The sequence below is a fragment of the Topomyia yanbarensis genome, chromosome 2, assembly GCF_030247195.1.
Source record: "Topomyia yanbarensis strain Yona2022 chromosome 2, ASM3024719v1, whole genome shotgun sequence".
NCBI classification, from domain to species: domain Eukaryota; kingdom Metazoa; phylum Arthropoda; class Insecta; order Diptera; family Culicidae; genus Topomyia; species Topomyia yanbarensis.
The window spans coordinates 179,491,321-179,511,395 of NC_080671.1; the positions used below are offsets into that span (position 1 = coordinate 179,491,321).

Consider the following 20,075-nt stretch of genomic DNA (forward strand, 5'->3'; position numbering starts at 1 on the left):
TACCCAAAATAACAATTTACATACATCTAATTGGTTTTTTCAACCTAAAATCAATTTCTTATGAATTTTATAAGCATAAAAACGATATTTGCATGAATGAAATGTTTACACTTTAGAAATAATAACTCTTCGATGCTGGTTACAACAATGCCACCTCCTCCTGATTTTGGACCAGTTCAGCTGAAATGTGAAAACACGATTAAAAATTTTCAATTCATTGCTTCCAATTAAACCATTTCACTCAGAATATAACGGGAGGTGCTTTCTAACATGATAATTTAAGTGTTACATTAGCAATATTTCAATTTGTTATGAGATTTAAATGGAAAAATGTACAAATCATCGTCAGGTGGTCTAAAATATAGTACTGGTCCAAAATACCCTCGTTACCCTATTCGTTGTACAGGGCACCGATTATGCATTGTAGCAAATCTTGCGCGAGTGCTCATTCAAAATTTAATAAGAGATTAGCTCGAATCTGTCAATATTGGAGAGAGGAAGGAGAGAGAATTTTTCCTTTCTTGAACTGAATTGCGAAAGGAAAACGCGACGATGAGCCACTCATAATTTGAGTGGACTTTGATTATTTGCTTGTGGTCAGGTAACCGCTGTCCCATTGAAATGAAAACATTCAAACACTTGAATTTGCAGAAATGATGGATTGCTATCGGGCAGACGTTCGCAAAATGCTATTTTGAGCATCGGGAAAATTGGCTTTTTTCACACATACCTGTGCGACGCCAAGCTAGTGCAAATTTACTTGCTTTGTAATCAAATTATTGCTCTTCTTGATTGAATTGATTCCTTTGCTCTAACCGTTGAGCGACACCGCATGTGTACAATCGTGTCTGAGTACAACGCTAGGTAGTATGGTGGCAGTTACAAATGTCGTGTCTTTGCGTCCGGTTCAGTGCTATCGTCGTGAAATACGTGTATTGTATCGGTTCCCGCGGAGTTCGGGTTCACTCACCATCAACGTCAAAATATTTGAACTCTAGCGTTCTTTCACTTTTTTTTTCTGTCGCGTCGCATGTGTAGTTATGTGCGATTCTATTGAATAGTGATCGGCGGTCGCTCTGAAATTCCACTTAAAAAATAACAGCGTAACAAGTCAATAAGTTTACTCGTTCAATTAAGTCGATATCCGCTAAATTCAGCTGACAAGATGGATGATTCAATTGGCGGTGAATGTTGCATCAGGTTTTGCACAACCATGAGACTTTGCGCGCCAACTCGAACAAATTTAGTGTCTAGCGGTGGAAGTGGGTGGTGATGCTTCATCGCAACACAGAATTCAACGGAGACCCAAAACATTGTACTGCCCACGTTGCTAACACAGTTTATATCGTGACGACGCGTCGACGGAGGATTTCCTTTTCCCAATGTGAATGTGAAGCGCAGAACACCACGTGCTTATTGTGGTATAAATGCATTCGGCGTTCGATATCGTTCTAGTTGTAAAAATGGTCATTGTGATAAGATAGTCGAATAAATGCGTAGTGATGGAACATCATAAACCAAATTTTGATACATCAGTACGTGTAAGTCTGATTGGACAAACGTGTTGTTTGGCAGTGCCATTGATTAGAACAATACTGCGAATGGAACTCTCGAGGAAGTTGGTGACGGCGAATTTGTCATGCTTGATGTACTAGTCACTGTGCGGTTCCATTGATGACTATTGTGTAACAGGATTAGCGGGGAATCTGGTGTTTCCACACGTGAGTGCTCTGACACGGTTTCAATTTCTTGGCTATATACTTGTACTGCTTCGTTTGCAGCTGAACTACCATCGTTGCCGGTATGTTCGTTTACCTTTAGAAATAGTACATAGGTATTATTGGTCCTATACTACACTATTATTCACGCGAAAATGGTAAAGCATACAGCAATGATGATGTTTTCTGATGATCCAAGACTTACATTTTCATGATATAGTTACAGTGATTAATCCCCCTTGAAATGAGATATTCGCTACAATTTTTTTTAAAGTATGAAAAAAGATGAAGTCTTCAAAAAAGTTAAAGAACTTGTTTGTGCGAGCATTTTTACTGAAGATCTCTATATACAGTACTCTTCTCTAAATCTCTATTTACAGTACTCTTGAAGTTATTGACCGTTGTTTGTGAATGACCCTTTAAAAACTCTTTCAACATAACTTCTTAAATAAATATATTCTAGAAAATTGTTCGTCTTATCAAGATACCTATCTTTCCAAACAAAATCATGGGTCTATCTCTTGCGACTTAGAAGTTATTGGATATGTTTTGGTAACATTAGAAAAAGTTTTAAAGGTAATAATGAACGAGCAAAACGGGATGCCAGCTCTAGTTGCAATTAGAAATGCTACATCAACACTATAAAAGTTTTCTTTCGTTGTCTCCAGTAGAGTTAAAGATGATTTGAAAAAAATGTCCAATATCTTCGAACATACTCTAGATATGAAAAAATATGCGTTAATAAAATTTGCGTATTTCAACGTTTGAAATAAATTCGTAGAATATATGACACATGCGGAAATGACAATTGATGAGATATTTTAAAAATATATTTTTGGGGGGCATCCAAATATAACGAGCTGTAATTGAAATTAATTCAGCAAAGATATTCGTGAAAACGTTCATAAGTTTTCCAAAAACCTTAGCTCATTTCATTTACAAAAAAAAATGTTGAGAAATTTCACACATCACGAAAATCATGGCAGCAGATGGCAAACCTTAATACTTTTTAATGAGTAGTCTGAAAACACTATTGACGTAAACTCACCATTTGAAACACGATATAATATAATAAATACATGACAGAAGCCGTTGTTGTAACATAGACAGTTGTTCATTTCAAATTTTTTTACTGAACATAACTTGTCAGAATGACATTTGAAAATTTATATTAATGAAATTGCTTTTAAGGGATCATCTACAACCAACCAGCAATAACGTTGAAGATATTAAAGAAAAAGACTGTGTCTTCAACAAAGTTGTTGACAAAAGGTTGCTCTGAACTTTTTCAAAAACATAATTTTAACATACGCACTTGCAAGAAAGTTGGTTATTATATTTCACTTTTAGAGAGATTAATCATTAAAACACTAATATTCTTCCGAAGACGCCATTGTCCCAAATTTAACGATCGACAAAATCAGCCTAGAGGCCGTGTGGCATACGGCGAGTTGATATTTGTCAACCAAGAATTGAGCCACTGGGTTCCTGCTCCCATGTCGTAAGAGGGGGTTACCCTTACTGTGTTAAGTGAATCTCTAACACAGTGAACGTTTGTTTGTTCGCAAATCGTGGGATTCAAATGGTGGTCCTTAATACACATTTCGGGGATCACAATAGGCGATTATAAACCAACGTGTTTTATATCTTCTAGCTGCTGTATGTATAGTGCTGTGATCGAGTATGATTAGAGTAGCACAAATTAATTTTCAGCATAAACGTACAGTAATTATGAATCTATCCCGCCTTGTGCAGGAAGGAAAAGCTTCTATAGCTTTGGTTCAAGAATCGTATTTCCATAAAGGAAACTTCTATGTTGGAAAGCTACTAAACCCCGTCTTCGTAGCTTTCAACAAAAATGGCACGACAAATCCACGTGAAATGCCTCGTGCATGTACACTTGCCAGTAGTGCTATTGACGCATGTCTCATATCCGACCTCACAGCTCGCGATATTTCTACTGTCACAGTCAATATGACTGTTGATAACATAAACAAGAAATAAGTGTATTGTTCGGCATATTTGCCACATAACAAACCAACACTTTCTGATAATTTTAAAAAAGTTCCCCTCATAATCGGCGGTGATGCAAATTTGGAGAACCTCAGATTAAAATTTGAGAGGTACCGAATTGATGGAGTACTGAAACAGTACAAATCCACATATACTTAATGTAGGAAATCGTCCAATATTTGCATGAACTATCAGAGAAGAGGTGTTAGATGTAATTCTCTGCTCGGATATTATTATGCATGAGTTGGCAAACTGGCTCGTACCGAACGAGCTCGAACCGTCGTTATCTGATCGTGTTTGATCATTTAAACGTTCCGCTAGATATCGTCACCTATCGTAATTCCAAATCTACGAACTGAGACCTCTACGATGAGGACTTGGCGACTAGGTTTCAGGGGTATCTTCCAACGATTGAATCTCCACGTGACTTGTGTGAGGTCGTGGATAAAACAAACTCACTCATAGTAGCAGCATACCAAGAGGCTGGCCCGTTTCGAGTTATGTGTGCTTCTAGAGGAACACCTTGGTGGAATACCGAACTTCTTCGACTCAAAAAAATATGTAGAAGAGCTAGAAATCGCAGACGCAGGGACGGATCGGAGGCTTTTAAATTGGCTCGCAAAGCATACAAAAATGCCCTTCAATCCTCTGAGCGAAATGGTTGGAAAAACCTCTGCACAAATGTCTCAAGTGTCAACGAGACTCGCAGATCAAATAAGTTACTTTCGAAATAGAAAAATTTTCATGTCAGTTCGATTACAACTGCTAATGGTGAATACTCGTCTGACGAAGATGTAATACTCAACTGTGTTTTTGACACACATTTTCCAGACTGTACGGAGCCATCACTGACGACTGCCCCTGAGTTCTTTTCAGCTAGTTCTTATTCTTGATCACTTGCTCGTGAAATTGTGACAACCGAATCGATCAAATGATCGATTGAAAGTTTTGCTCCAAATAAGTCCGAAAATGTCAAAAAATTTGCTGCATTTTTTCAAGCACAATAGCAGCAGTCAGGGCACTGACAGCACATTGCAAACTCAATTATCACATGGCTACTATTCAGTGTGCTGAGAATTATTCGTGTGATCTTTGTGAATCCGTTTACGGAACTTCATATCATTTGATATGTAACTGCCCAGAAATAAGGCAATTGCGCATCCGGATTTTTTGTTCTCCATATATAGATGAACCTATGTACAGAGAGCTGAAACTCAATGATGTGATATTGTGCCAGTTTACCCAGCGTGGTGTGGAGCTTAAGCCGTATTTGAATGACAATATCATTTCGGGGGTGTTGTCGTTCTGTTATCTCGAGGGTGTTGATATATCCGCTCACTGTTTAAATAAAAATTCTAAATCACTCCGGGGTTGTAGCACCTTCAGATCTTTCAGCATTCTTACGAGGTGCAGGATGCTCTATTTTAATTGTTCTATGTTGTTATTTTCCTTACCCCTAACCTTACCGTTTCCCTAATTCTTCCCATCAGGGAAATGCTGAAAACGCAGATCATGGCAAGGCAGTGAGTCAGTCGCTGCTGATTCCTGATGAGTGAGTTTATCGTATTCACGGCCTTATCCAAGACATACGAAGAATTAATCTTTGGAAAATGCCTATAAAGCCCTCTTCGTAAAGGTACGAAATACGAAATCTAGTGATATATTTGAATGATCAATGAAGATCTATCTATGATCAAATATGACGGTTTGAGCTTGTTCGGGATAACCTAGTTTCGCAACTCTTGCGTTATACCATCCATCAGAGCAAAGAGTTAAATCTAACGCCTTTTCCCTTCCAGATCGATTTTCTGTATGAATATGTCAAGACTCGTGCTAATCAGGTATTCCATCAATTTAGTGTCTGTCAAATTTAGGCTGCCGTTCAGCTTGACCTCCAGCAATAGAAGATTAACACAGTTAGAAATCAATAAATAACATTGCGGTGCAGATTGCTATACATGAAATTAACAACTTTCACTATAGTCGTAGTTATACCGAATTCCTTTGTGTAAACAGAATGATCGCGCGCTAGCAAGTGACTGTAGGGGTTTTGTCCAGATGATCAGTAGTTATCTGAATGAGGATATTCATATTAAAAAATATCCTACGGCTCATTCAAATTTAAGTTATTGTAAATAGAAGAATGTTTTGGTTTCCACACGTTTACGTGTTTTACTACATGAACTATACCTACTTTGTCCTGCATCCAAAGTCAGTTCGTTTAGATAACAAATTTAATACTATAGACTGTTCATTCTTCGACAGAGCTTTACTTACGTTAGCGGAATTTCTTTTTAGACATATAGTTGTTGTGGGGTCAATGAAAACAGTGTGTATGTTGTCGCATTTCCCATAGATGTCGAGTTTCCGAGTTGATTCGTTAGAATATATGTTTCGTACACAAAACATTAGCGTTCACGTGAGCTCTGTTTCACAATGAAATAGTAGTTCGAAATGCTAGTAGTACCAATCGTGTCGTTAAATCGTTATTTACTTCCGATTGTTGCGCAGACTCGTTTTTCTGTCGTCTCTACTGCGCGCGCAAAACAGAATGAGGAAACGAACTGAGTTCCAACACGTGAAACCCACTCGTTTGCGTGACGACGAGAGCTTGGCGCGCGGTTTTTCTTGCGGTTTTCCTTTCTCTCACTCGTGGTCTGTGTTGTTTTCCTTTCGCGCGCTACAATACTCTCCGTGTGCCAACGCTACACACATATTAAATTCTCTGCTTTGCTATCAACTTCAACTTACTGGCGCGGTGAGTATTTTTTTTTCTTACCGCTTGCAGTGGTTGCAGATTCCTGATTGTAGGAAATTCGTTTGTGTTTTATACGCATTGTTTATACTCACGATAATTTATGCATTAAATAATACCTGTATTTTGAAAATTTTACAGTAATTTTATCACATCCTCCATTGAGTAAACCATCCATAACCATTTTCGTTCCCGTTATCTGACAACCATGTGCGATTTTGAACTGACCGGCAATCATAGTAGTAGCTATAGCTTTCTTGTATGTAATCGTCGGAGAATACATGTAGTACTCGTGGAGCGACAAAGCACTAACTCAGTTTCCATTTCTATTTAAAGCGACTAGGACGTGCCGCAGTTCTGAATGGATCTCAGACGTTGCCGGTACGCGTGGTCATTCACTTGGTCAGCGAGCAGGACTACAGATATTGCCGAACAGTTGATGCGAATAGTCGTGCGGATGTCAACCTCTTCAAAAGGACAGTGCCAAGTTGTACAGTTGTTCTAATCGTAATTATGAGCTACGGATTGCCTTGAGGATCAATGTTAAATTGTGATTAGTGATTGTTTTCTGTGAGAGCTCAAACTAGTGGACCTTTCGTTTAAATTCATAATAAGAATCGAGATCTCGATCAGTGAGTGGGCGAAATATTTCTCTACGAGATTAAGACATTAGAAACTTGCCAATGTGTTGTAATTTGTGGCACTTCTATTTCAACGTATACTAAATTCACTTATTTCAAATCCCTTTATCGCCGGGAAGGTGTATGCGTTGAAACAGCAGGCGGTAAATAAATCAATCCTTTTATCACTGACTAATTTTTGGTCATTGTGAATAGTGACGAATCGATCAATTGTTCAAGTATCAAATTTAATTTGACGAATGGCAGAATCTGTAAGGATTATAAACGATACCTCTGCAGTGGGAGCAATTGTGCATGTGTCAGCGCCTAATGGCTTTACGAAAGCGAAAAATGGAACGGTGACTGTGGAAGCCATACACGATCCTCCGGACGGAGGAACCCGAGCATGGTTGGTGATGGTGGGTGCTTTTCTGTGCAATGGAGTACTGTTCGGTGTAATAAACACCTACAGTGTAATTTATTTAAGCTTGCAGAAGCAGCTGCAGGATCTTGGTGACACCGAAGCATCCAGCAAGGCAGGTGAGTGGTAGAAGAGGATTGTGATAAGCTAGCTAATGTAATTTTTTTGTGGTTCAAATTACTCACAAACTCTTTCTATCCAGTAAAGCTTCTTATTACATTTAATGCCTACTTTACTATGATCAAAAGTTAAGTTTTTCACATTACTGATACCATTGCTGCATCGGATCTGAAATCCGATAAGTACACACAAGAAACGTGTAAGTAGTACGACTACCGACTTTAGGGATAAGCACGGAGTTGCCCCCTTTACTTTGCTGGATTAGAAAGCGTTCCAGTAAAAACGCGTTTACTGTCGGGATAACTCGTTTTTGTAAACCATTGCAATTTTTAAGGTTAGTAGATTGTAGTACTCATAAAACCAAAATCGCAAGTAAATTCAAGTAAGATTGAGCATGTTGCACTTTCTCTAACGTAGGTAGAGTAATCAACCGGTTAATAAATGAAGAATCTCCAGTCGCCGATGTTTTATCATAGCAATGTCCCAACATGATTTGTCAAATTCCCCGGAAAAACCAGGTTGGTTGAAGATAATATTCTTTGGGAGAACAATAGGTCGAAAACATCATTTTGGGAACATACGCAACAGGCTCTCAATCGTACGATAAGTTAACACTAATCCTAGCGAAGTGATTGATTCCAAATACTGTGTGATTTGCAAAATTCTTCGCCATCCAGGAATAGCGTCCCCAAAATTTAAAATTTCATTTAAAAAGTCATGAAAGTATATTACCGTGATTATTGTATGTTTAATGTATTAGCGTAATTATTGTATTTTCTGTTACAATTTTATATAATATCATAAATTTTGAACAACTTTGCTGAAGGCATAGATTATGTCATTTCATGTAGTGATTGAAAAAAAAAAACTTGAATCGGAATCGACTTTCCGAATCGTAACCAATTTTGGAGGAATCGTTATTCTAGGCCCAATAAATCAAAATCCAAATCCAACTCCCCGTTTTGACACATTGTCAAACATCTTGAACTTCTTTTGGTTCCGATACTGATTATTATAGAATCAATCCGTGAAATATTTTCACGTTATTACTAGTTATTAGCTGCAGTGCTGCAAAAAATGTAACTTTTCCAGTTAAAAATTAAAAGTGCATATTTCTCTTAACATATATATTGTACTTTTAGAAAATTTCAATGCCTTATTGTTGCTCAGATATTTTTACATAAAAAAACTTATAATCTTTATATAGTTTGTACCGATCGCGAGATACAATGCTGGATCAGCTATGATGATACCCCAATACATTTTGATTGAACCAAATTGTGTGCATTTTAGGGGTTCAATCCGACCCCGTCGATATTGTGTCTAAATCATGATAATGAATATTGAGCGTTGCATTCTGGTCTGTCACCTTCTTATTATCACGATCATAATGTTATGCGTACATTTCAATTGGGCCACCTTCAATTACTTCTTGGTTTATTTCGAGATTTACTAAAACCAATTTGTATCTCTTGAAAGGATGTAAACAAAATACGCTGAATGATTGTAATGAACTGCAGCAACTGCCATCTGTTGGTTCACATATCCGCTTATTGTGACACTGAGAAACAATGTGGTGAACGCCTCTCCCCCAGGTTGACAGGTTTGATGGTATTGCAAACATCATATTTGAGCATCAGTTTTAAGGAACTTCTGACAGACAACTGCTCTAAGATGGTTATTACATTACACATTGATAGTGGTGCATCGAGGAGACCGAAAGGGCTTATGGGCCTTTTTTATGTTTTGGGTTCGTTAATATTCTGCACCAGCCCTAACTAACGGCGGTGGCGCGGTCGACTGGCGGGTCGCCGTTGATTGATTTTTTCTGTGGGCTGTGTTTGCAAACATTATTCAATAGATTAATGGCAGTGTTTGTGGGTACAGCTAGCAGTGTAGGATCATTGTTTGTCTATTGATCAGTCGACGGCTAACTAAATTAATTTAATAATTAAATTAAATTAATAAATACATAAGTAGAAACCTATTAGTTGTCGTTTTGTAATATTCATTCGCCTTTTTACCGGTGTTCAATTCTCGCATTCAATTCGATTCATTCGGAAAAATCGGATTGCATAAATTAAGGTACGATTAATTTACCGACGTACGTGAATGATCCATCTCCGGTCAGCAAAATTAAGTATCAGTTTCACGGTTCGCGCGATCATGCAAGAACACACGCGAATATGCGAAAGGACACAAAATCATAAAATAGAATTTCTACAGTGACATACACGTTGGCGCACGCGACATATGAATGCAAACGCTATCGAACACGCTAACGTACATTCGCTCGAGCGCTTCGCGATGATAACCGCGATCGCGAAGACACTGTACCCGCACATATCTGAACCGTACAATGAATATCACATTCAGAATCACGGCCCGCTGCAATTGTGTTTAAGCAGTGCGTTAGTGGGTGACATTACCCGTCACGTCTGTAATTGTAGTGAGTGATACCCTAGCCTTACAGCTCCAGTAGGACAACTCTCGAAAAAAATTTATGGATAGATTTTTTGTGTGATCATTTCTCGTTAACATTGTATGCTTGTTAAATTAGAATAAAAGTAGTTAAAATGAGATTACAGAATGTTATGGAAAAATCTCCATCAGTGGTTTGACTACGCCTAAAATTTGCAGATGGAATCATAAAATAGTTTTTCTTTGCCGATTTTAGTATTACGTATGTACCGTTCGCGTAAAAGAGATATTAAATATGAGGGCTTCCTAAAAGGATTCAACTGATAAAATGGTACATTTTTGGTTTTGAAATAATTCGCGCGCTTTAGGCTTTTTAACGGAATATCGCGGAGAAAACCAAGTCTTTCTGAATTACACTAAAGATAATCCGAAATGTGATCTCCCTAAATTACCAGAAGCAATCAGCACTGAAATGGCAAACTGTGTATCACTTTTCACCCTGGCGAACGAAACACTAAAACGCCTACTCTTATGCAACTGTTTACGCACAATTGTTGTTGTGTTATGATAACTACATATGGGAGTATTCATAAATTACACACTTAGAAAATTTTGCTGCATTCTGTAATTTTTTACCGAACTTTCACCAGCTCAACGTTCGGTAAATAAATCATTTACCGAATGTTCGGTGCTGGAATTTTTCATTAATCTGTCAAACACTACCGAAGGCTTGGGTAATTTCCAGTGGCGGATCCAGAGGGAAGGGTCTTGGGGATCCGGATCCCTCCCGAAAATTTTTAACTTAATTTCTTAAATAATTTCTATTATTCGTTCTAAACTCAAAATCATTCCAAACCGGATTCGACCACCAAATTTTATTATTTATTGAATTTTTTTCTGGATCCGCCCCTGGTAATTTCAGTACAAAAATTACTGGATTTTTGCAGTAATTTCAGAAAATAACTACCGGGCTTTTTCGGTACTTTCGGTTTACATTTAGAATGAAAAACATACAAAGGAGATTCGGATTAATATTTTGGATTTGGATTACGATATGTATAACATTCATGCTTTTGTTTTTTTATATAGCGCTCGCTCAGTACATAAAGTTAAATACAATAAAAATAATCGTACAGTCGGATACGCATGTGAAGCGAATCTCCCGACAGTAAAAACATCACTATCTGAAAGAAAAGAAGGAAGTGGATAGGGTTATTAAAGGAATACTCACGGAAAATTTTGATGAGGCGCTCACCATGCTCCTACAGTTTTTTTTTTCCATTTTTAGTATCTACACTAAATCTGGTTGTCTGTTTTTCACTATCACCAACTCTAAATAGCAGACACAACCGGTATCTACAAAATTATTTTCAAATTGCAAATGGCTGCGGTTTGACAGTTCATTTTCGTGGATTGACGCATTGACCGAAATATTCCGTCAACAAAATTACCGAACAGCGGAATCTCATTTAAGTGTGTATGTAACGCAAAAAATTGCTCAAAATTGACTCCCCTCCCCCCATGTAACAAATTGTCAGAAATTACTCTATACCCCCTCCCCTATTACGTAACAAATTCCTTAAAAAATTTCTTTCTTCAGTAAAAACATGTTCTAACTTACTCCCCCTCCCCCATATGACACATTCTTTCGTGACGTTTACAACGATTTGACGAATCTTCATTCGACAAATATGTTATAACTTTATCAAATAAACGCCTACATCAAAACTTATTACAGATTTGGAACGAAGACAAAATTTCACGAAACATTCAATCAACATAAACTGAATATACTAGAATTTGATGATCTGACTATTTTGATAATACGTCATAATCCTCTTCCAGTATATTCAGGTAATGTTGATTGAACCTTTCGTGAAATTTTGTCTATTTTCTAAATCTGTAATAAGCTTTGATTTAGGCGTTCATTTGATAAAGTTAAAACATATATAAGTTATGTGTCATATGAGTTCCAGGTACCAAAAATATTTTACATTGCCACCAACTCAATATTAAAGTAGGAAAAATGGGTCTAATACTCCTCTCTTAAGCCAAGCTAACTATATTTCAACTCTACGTTTTTCAAAACTGGTCAAATTGTAGTTTCTTCGATCACCCAGAAAAAATGTCCCACAACACAAGGAGGGTATGCACCACAGCAATCGATGAGAATGTCCCATATCAATTGGGTAGAATGGCCCACAACAATGGGGTCTTGTGCTCTTAGCGAATTATTAAAATTTTCAGTATGCTAAAAGAAGGTCATACAATTCGTGAAACTTCGGTTTACCTAAAAGAAATATGTATTACTATTCTTTAAAGCTCTTAAGCGGTTATGTAGTTATACAGCGGATATATAACGTATATGTATGTAATGTAATGTATATTATATAATAATGGGGCATACCATTCAGAACTTAGTGAGGCGCTTTGGCCAGTGACGAGCTGGTATGGTTGGTTGAAATTCTTATAGAAATATAGTGGGAGCTCTTTTGAAACTGTTGTGCACATCAATGCGCACCTAGTCAACCATGGCAACAGATAAAGCAGAATTAAGGCAATTAAAATGTAAACACGAAATGTAAAATACGAACTTTTAAGGATGACCCATCGAGGTTAAAACTCCAATACAATACTTTTGTGTATATTGTTGTTTTGCGGCATATTGAAAATGTCAAGCTAACTTAGTAGGTTGCTTTCATGAAATGATACTATTATTGGTCATTTTAGTTACAAATAATTCTGGAACAGAAGTGGAGCGTTTTGTCCCGATGGGGCGTAATATACGCTCTTACCCTAATAACTTTTCAAAATTAAATCAGATCGCAAAGAGCCGACATCTGCTTCTGGAAATATAGATCGATGAAGTTGAAGCATAAAAAGATTTTTTTTTCATTTGAGGTGGGTTTCCAGTGGTCACAGGTTTTCAAAAGTTATTCTATTCTATTCTAGTTATCGTTGCGCTCATCCAGGTCTACTTCATAATTATTAGTACCAATTTAATTGTAGGCGAAATAATAATCAAAATTGTGAGTTCTCCCTAATAGTTAAACTAGGGCCATAACCCTACATACCTTCTATATATTTTATGCAACTATTTTGAAATCGGATCAGGTTTCACTTTTTGGAGGTTCTAAGTTACCAATTATTTGGAACCTCGGACAAAATTTTTGTTCAGATCTAAATAAAAATCATGTCAAGTTTCATAACAATATCACATAGTGCAGTATGCTTCCATTTTTCGACTCGCTACCACCCATATTATTCACGCAGTGACTATTCTATCATCTACGTTGGTTAGAGCTTACTTGACCCTTCCCGAAGGTTAAACTAACGTCGAGACACGACAAAAATTTGAACAATACGTCCCACAGATCAATTATCGATTTGCTCTTCTATTCTAAGTGAATTCACTGAATCTCAAGCCAATTCCGCTGGTTCTCTGTGTCGCATCTATCCTCACGAGCTACTACGCGTCTCCATTTGCGTGCATACCGAAAAGGCGACTAATTGTCACAGGCGGTGTTTGATTGATTGACATCTCTTCCAACAATCGGCGCCGGATCTTGCTTTGTGCTACCTACTGCGAAAATGCATGAATCGATAGACGTAAACATGTTGGAACATCCGAGCATTTCGATCTATTTTAGATAATTTACGTCGTAAATACTAACGGACTGAATGAAGGGGCACGTCCATCTAAAAATATTCAACTCGCAGTTATGACACAAACAAAACAAACATAAATGCGAACCATTAAGATGTTTGGACAGAGAAAATAAAAACGAATTAGACGAGAAAAAAAAGTTGCCGAAGAGTTTCTCAAACAGACACTCGTGGTATATCCTTACTGATAAGGGTGCACGGAGAGGAAGTTGTCGGATGTTTTGTCTTTAGTTACGCGCGAAAGAAATGTACACATCATTGTTTACCCGCAGATCTATTTTTATTGGGAAGCTTGTTACAATCCATAAATCGCCACGAGCATTTTTTAATTTACCAATTTACAATTCTGCTTCCAATATAAATATCCTGTCCAATTGTCAGAGATGAAATCTTAAATAGTTGCTGTGGTGGTCGCGTTCGCATCCTTCTCCAGTTGCGATCGGGCAAGCGAAATATATTGATTTACAGTACAGGCCATTAATTTGAATACTGAGATCTAGCGAAGCTTTTTTAATTATATTTAACGGATCCTCCATTATTTTGGAATGGAAGAGATATGAACAGTTTTACATGCTTTTGTAGATAAACGTTAAACGTAGTTCGCTTTTGTTGGATGGTCTACATTTACATTAATACCATGAAGTAATAAGATAGTAACAATTTCACATGTAGTTGTCCGCAGTTCTCAGAGTCCATCAAAATTCAGTTACTATGATCAGAAAATTGTAAACAAGTTTGCACATATTAAAATAATGTAAATATTACAAGCTATTTATGGAAAAATATTAGATTGTCTTAAAAACCGTTCAAACTTTTAGCCTGTGATGTAGTGTCCATTGGTAAATTGATTGGCTTCCAGTGGCGGATCAAAAAGGGATATATTGTAAATTGAAACAATTATCGTTGATTCGTGCCTGACGGCAACATTTCGTACTTTACTCCGGGTAGATGTTCCATGCTAACCCCCTCATAATATTGCGCGTTTTCATGATTATGAAACTATGTAGGTGAATTGAAGCTTCGCTTACATTATGGTGAAACCGAGAGGATAAAATTACTAAATTCTGGAGTATAAACTCCTATTTTAATTCAAATGCTCAACTCTACAAAAATAAGTAGCGGAACATGGGGAGACTTGACTAAGCGCAGAATTCTATTATTGGCTATGACGTTGTCTATTAGGTTCTTTAAAAAATTTCAAAGATATTTTTATACTTGTTTCGGTCCTTTAAGGTAATTTTAAAAGTTTGGAATGGAAAATCCTTTCCTTATAGAAAAAACTCCGTAATTAATAAATTTGCGTTAAATGATGTAATTTTTTATCAAAGTTTATATGGACATATCTACTCGACTAATAATTACTTTTAAAGTGCTCATCTCATACATTATTTTATTCTTTATGAACTAGTGAAACAATTTTACATAAATCGGAACATTGAAAAAGTTATTACTAAAATTTGCATGACGTTAACTAATGTTGGAGGGACTTGACCAAAATTTTATAGGAAGTTTGACCAAGTGGCAATAAACTGAAGAAAGATAAAAAATTTCTGTTATTTACTGTGCTGTTGTACCTACTGTTAATGTTAATCACCTCACAAAAAATCCCACATCAAACATCAGTCTAGTCTTTTAGAACTAGTAAACAAAGTTAACAGTAAAACGGCTGATTTCGTGACGTGTGAACATGCAATGTAAGCAGTACAGTTAATCCTTAAAGGAAATGCATTAAAAATAGTCGAAGTTTATGAAATGCAACCCTTTTATATTTTTTACGCTACCTAAGGATCTCGACAATATGAAGAAAAAGGATTACAGTATGTTTTACGTCATATTCTCTTGGTCAAGTCTCTCCGCAGTGAAGTGTATTATTTGTTATTGCACTTTTCTGATCGGAATTATTCCAGCCATTTAGTTTTAGTTCTCATAAAATCTAAAAAATGTTGATTAATATACTAATAACCACTTTTCAGTCTATGGTGTTGTAGTTCGCTATTAACGTATATTTTGCTACTGCTTTTTTGCAGCTAGCTTTTTTAAAATCCGTTTTTTATAATACAGCTCATTACGGTATTTGAAGTATTTTCTAAATCGTTCATTTAAATTTTCTTGGCGATCTGAGCAGTAGCACTCTAGTTATAGCTTTTATTAGCACGCTTCCTCTGATGTGCATGTGTGCATGCTTCAAACTATGAAGGCGATTATCTCAATATTGACTTTTCCGAAAAATGACCTCGAGGTAATCAAGATATTTCGAGCAGCGTTGAAGTAATCAATCTAAATTTTCAGGGCTTGTTTATAATCACAATGATTGAACGAAGGAATTGAAATTTGAAACAATAATCAATAAAACCTGTTTTAATCCACCTAGTGCTGCAATTGTGCCTTTCTCAACTATGATTCAACTATGATTTAATAGCAGGTTACGTTCAATATAACATTGTGGAAATTCAGGGTTTTTTTGCTTTTTTGCGCGGTATTTTTTACGTGGATTTTTTACGGGGAATGTTGAATTTGCGCGGTTTTTATTTGCGCGGATTTTTGAGTTCATGCGGTTTTTGAAATTTAAGCGGTTTTCATTCACGCAGATTTTTGAATTTACGTGGTATTCATTAACGAGGTTTCCATCAACGCGGATTCTTAAATTTAGGCGGTCTTTATTTACGCGGATTTAGAAATTTATGCGGTTTTCATTTACGCGGCCTGTATCCCTTGTGTAAAAAACTTGAGTGTATATAAGTGCACGACTGCCACGAACCTGATGAGCAAAATGTCGACGCTGACATACTTGAAACAAAAAAAAATTAAATAACTTAATCAGCGTGAGTCCCTTGTTGTCTTCATGTTAACATATTTTAAAATACGGAGTGGTGGAGATTGGATGATGAGAGGGGCAGGATGCGTTGATACCTTCCGTGTGAGACTAGGTCAGTAAAATTGGTTCAGTCATCACCGAAGTGGGTTCTGGAATATGCCCAGAACCCGGGACTTCCGGAATAATTAATAGTCCGCAAAAACCAACATCTAACTCTGGAATCAAAAGTCAGAACTGAATGAAATTCAATAGCTGTCGATGAAAGTATTATATCATTCATTTGAAGTTTGTGAAAATCAGTTAAGAGTTCCCTGGAAAATAGGTATGACATTAGCTTAGGAACTTGGCGAGCTCCATGGGGTATCAAGATTCGTCATAGGCAGTGATGCACCGCTGGGAAAAAAACCATCTTCACGGGTTTTTATTTTTGGGTTTTAACCGGGTTTTTCCCAAATCATTTTAACCCGACCGAAACATGGTTTTTTTTTCGTTTTATCGATTTTATGAGGTTCCATTGACGCTTTTAAAGATCTACCATTTAAATTCGATCAACCGAAAATAAAAGTCGCAAGAATGCCATGCAAAACCCATTTAAAATATATCTTAGAATGTAAAAATCGAATATAAATATCAAGCGTAAAAATCAAACAGGAGTCTTTCAGCATAAAAATCGCTTAGAAAGTTCTCACCCAAAAAAATAGGCAAGGATGAACCTCCAGTATAATTCTCTCGCAAGAAAATCCGTATAACGTTACCTTCAAGATAAAAAGTCGAATAAAGAAAAGTCCTTTGTAAGAATCTGATATATTTTTTAGGGTTTCTATACTGAAGGTTTTTTTAATCGACACTTATATCCAAGAGCTCCTGTATGATTCTTACGCATGAAGCTTACATCCTATATATACATTCTACTATATTAAAAACGGGTTGTACTAAGCATGTTCTGTTTGCGATTTTTATTTTCGGTGTCTTATTTAGTCCGTAGCCAAAAATTCTAGCTCGTTTTAGATATCTAATATAAACAAATTTTATATGGCGAACAATAATCATAGTCACTCTGACTAGTGAAAATCAGAATGATAGTGCCCAAGCCACTTTTATTGGTCTTGTTTCTCATGTTAGGGGCTGTTTCACTTTTAACAAAATTAGGTAGGTATTCACTCAAAATACCTACCTTCACAGTGAGAAACGCAATCGACTTAGCAATATTGAAAAGTTAACATATCATTTAGTTAACTACGAAATTTGTAAATAAATGTGAGATCTGCGATTAGACAATGATTAAATTGATCAAAACTTATCAGAATTTTCAGATTTAGGCAAAACTTAATGACAATAATGCTCATAAATAAAAAAATGTTTGGAAAACAATACATAAATGTTCAGTTATAAAAATATCAAAAAATTGCAAAATAATCTTCCCATGAAAAACCTGTTTAAACCGGGAAAAAATCTTGGGTTTTTTTCCAAAATTATAAAAACCCGATTTGGTGCATTACTGGTACATTTTTCCAAAATTATAAAAACCCGATTTGAAGTACAACCAGCCACTCTACACCAATACCCTCCTATTCTATCACACCAGTACGAATTACTGTGAGTAAAACCAACCTATGGGGATACGTGTGGTGATTTCCATCGCAGGTAGCAGCGCGAGATGCACCAGAGACGATTTCGACCGCTGATCACCAATAACAAATCGACAGAAACCATCAACCGTGCGTGTGATAAGGACGGCCGATTATCCCAGAGACGCCACTGATAAGAGTGGGGAGAGTTGACAACAATCTCCCGCTCCCACGCCCGACGGGAAACATCGCAGCGCAGCTACTGAAGGTCTGATGATGACCCATCTTTGGAGCACCGATAAATCACCATCAAAGTCACACTACGATTAGTTCACCGGGAAGCATGCGCGGTGGACCCACATGCAATTTTACTTGATATGTGTTAGTTTAAGTGAACAAAATATAGTTCAACTCAGATAGATGGATAATCCCGGATGGAAGGCAATTAGCAGATCCTGCATTTTTCGAGTTTAGCGCAGTGGACCTCGTGCCCGGCATCGAATCCTTGTTTGATTTGTTCGAAACCGATCGAAGAATTTCCATTAGGGAAGGCCTACCGACGCTCAATAAGTCCGTGTTCGGATGGGTTATATACGGCCGCGTTTCGGTTTCAACCCAAGCCGTACGCATTAATTGCAACGTATCTACAATGGATGGGCTTGATGAGTTGATGTCTCGCTTTTGATCTTGTGAGGAGGTAGAGCCTGGTAAAGCTCACTCACTGGAGGAGAAACGCTGCGAGGATCTGTATCTATATACATTCAAAGGAATCCAGACGGTCGGTGCACAGTTGCTTTACCCAAGGATGAAGACGTGCTTACACGGTTGGGCGAGTCGAGGGACATCGTAATCCGACGACTTCAGGGGACGGAACGTAGGCTGGCAACAGTCTCATCACTACGGGATTATTAAGCTGCCTTCATGGAGGATACCAAACCAAACAGATCATGCTTGTGTCCGACGTGGAGAAAATGTTTCGGCAGATCAATGTCAGGCCGCACGATCGATCAGTCCAGTGTATCCTTTAGCGTGCCGCGCCAACAGATAAGATCGAGCTGAATACAGTTACATATGGTATCAAACCAGCACCGTTTCTGGCTATCAGGACGATTCACGATTCAGGACGGCTTTGGAAGAGGAGAACCACTTTCCATTTGCTGCAAGAACGCTCTCAGACGACACGTATATAGATGATGTGATCACTGGCACGAAGCCGGCGCAGCATTGAAGCTACGAGTGCAGTTGGACACAATGATGCCAAGGGGAAGACTTAGATTACGAAAGTGGGCATCGAACTGCCCTTCAGAGCTAGAAGATATTTCCGAGGATGAGCTAGCAATTCGGACTTCGAACGGAATTGATTTGAGCCCAGACCCAAAAGTTAAAACCTTGGGATTCACATGGATGTCAAACACGGATACGTTGAAGTTCCAATTCACGATTCCGACTCTGGAAACTGCAACACCGCTAACTAAATGCAACGTGTTGTCTGTGATTGACTCTATTTGACCCTCTGGGGCTTTTGGAATTTGCTACTGCGTCGGTGAAGATTTTAATGCAGCTATTGTGGACGTTACGAGGAGAAACCAATAACGGATTAGGTTGGGCCAGCCATTACCTCCAACGGTAAGTGAGTCCTGGGAAAGATACCAAAAACCGTTTTTCAACCAATTCCAAATTGATCGTTATGCGATTATGCCTTGATGATCGAGATTCACTGGTTCTCAGATCCCTAGGAGAAAGCTTACGGTGCATGTACTTGAGGAGTCATTGGGACCATCCATAAGTTACGTAACGCAAAAATTGTCCAAAATTGACTCCCTCCTTTCCCATGTAATAAATTTTTAAAAAAAATTTCTATCCCCTCTCCACTATTACGTAACAAATCCCTAAAAAAATGTTTTTCTTCAGTAAAAACATGTTACGTATCGTTCTAGCTTGCTCCCCCTCCCTAATAT

General features: G+C 37.4%; 1 protein-coding gene across 1 annotated transcript in view; it reads left to right on the forward strand.

The window, feature by feature from the left end:
* Positions 1 to 897: 897 nt before the first annotated feature.
* Positions 898 to 20,075, forward strand: part of LOC131682280 (monocarboxylate transporter 10) — a 34,535-nt gene continuing 15,357 nt past the window's right edge. The window contains exons 1-2 of the mRNA XM_058963649.1: positions 898 to 1,721; positions 6,823 to 7,646. Coding sequence (XP_058819632.1) covers positions 7,367 to 7,646 — 280 coding nt within the window. The 5' untranslated portion in view covers positions 898 to 1,721; positions 6,823 to 7,366. The remainder of the gene's footprint in view (positions 1,722 to 6,822; positions 7,647 to 20,075) is intronic.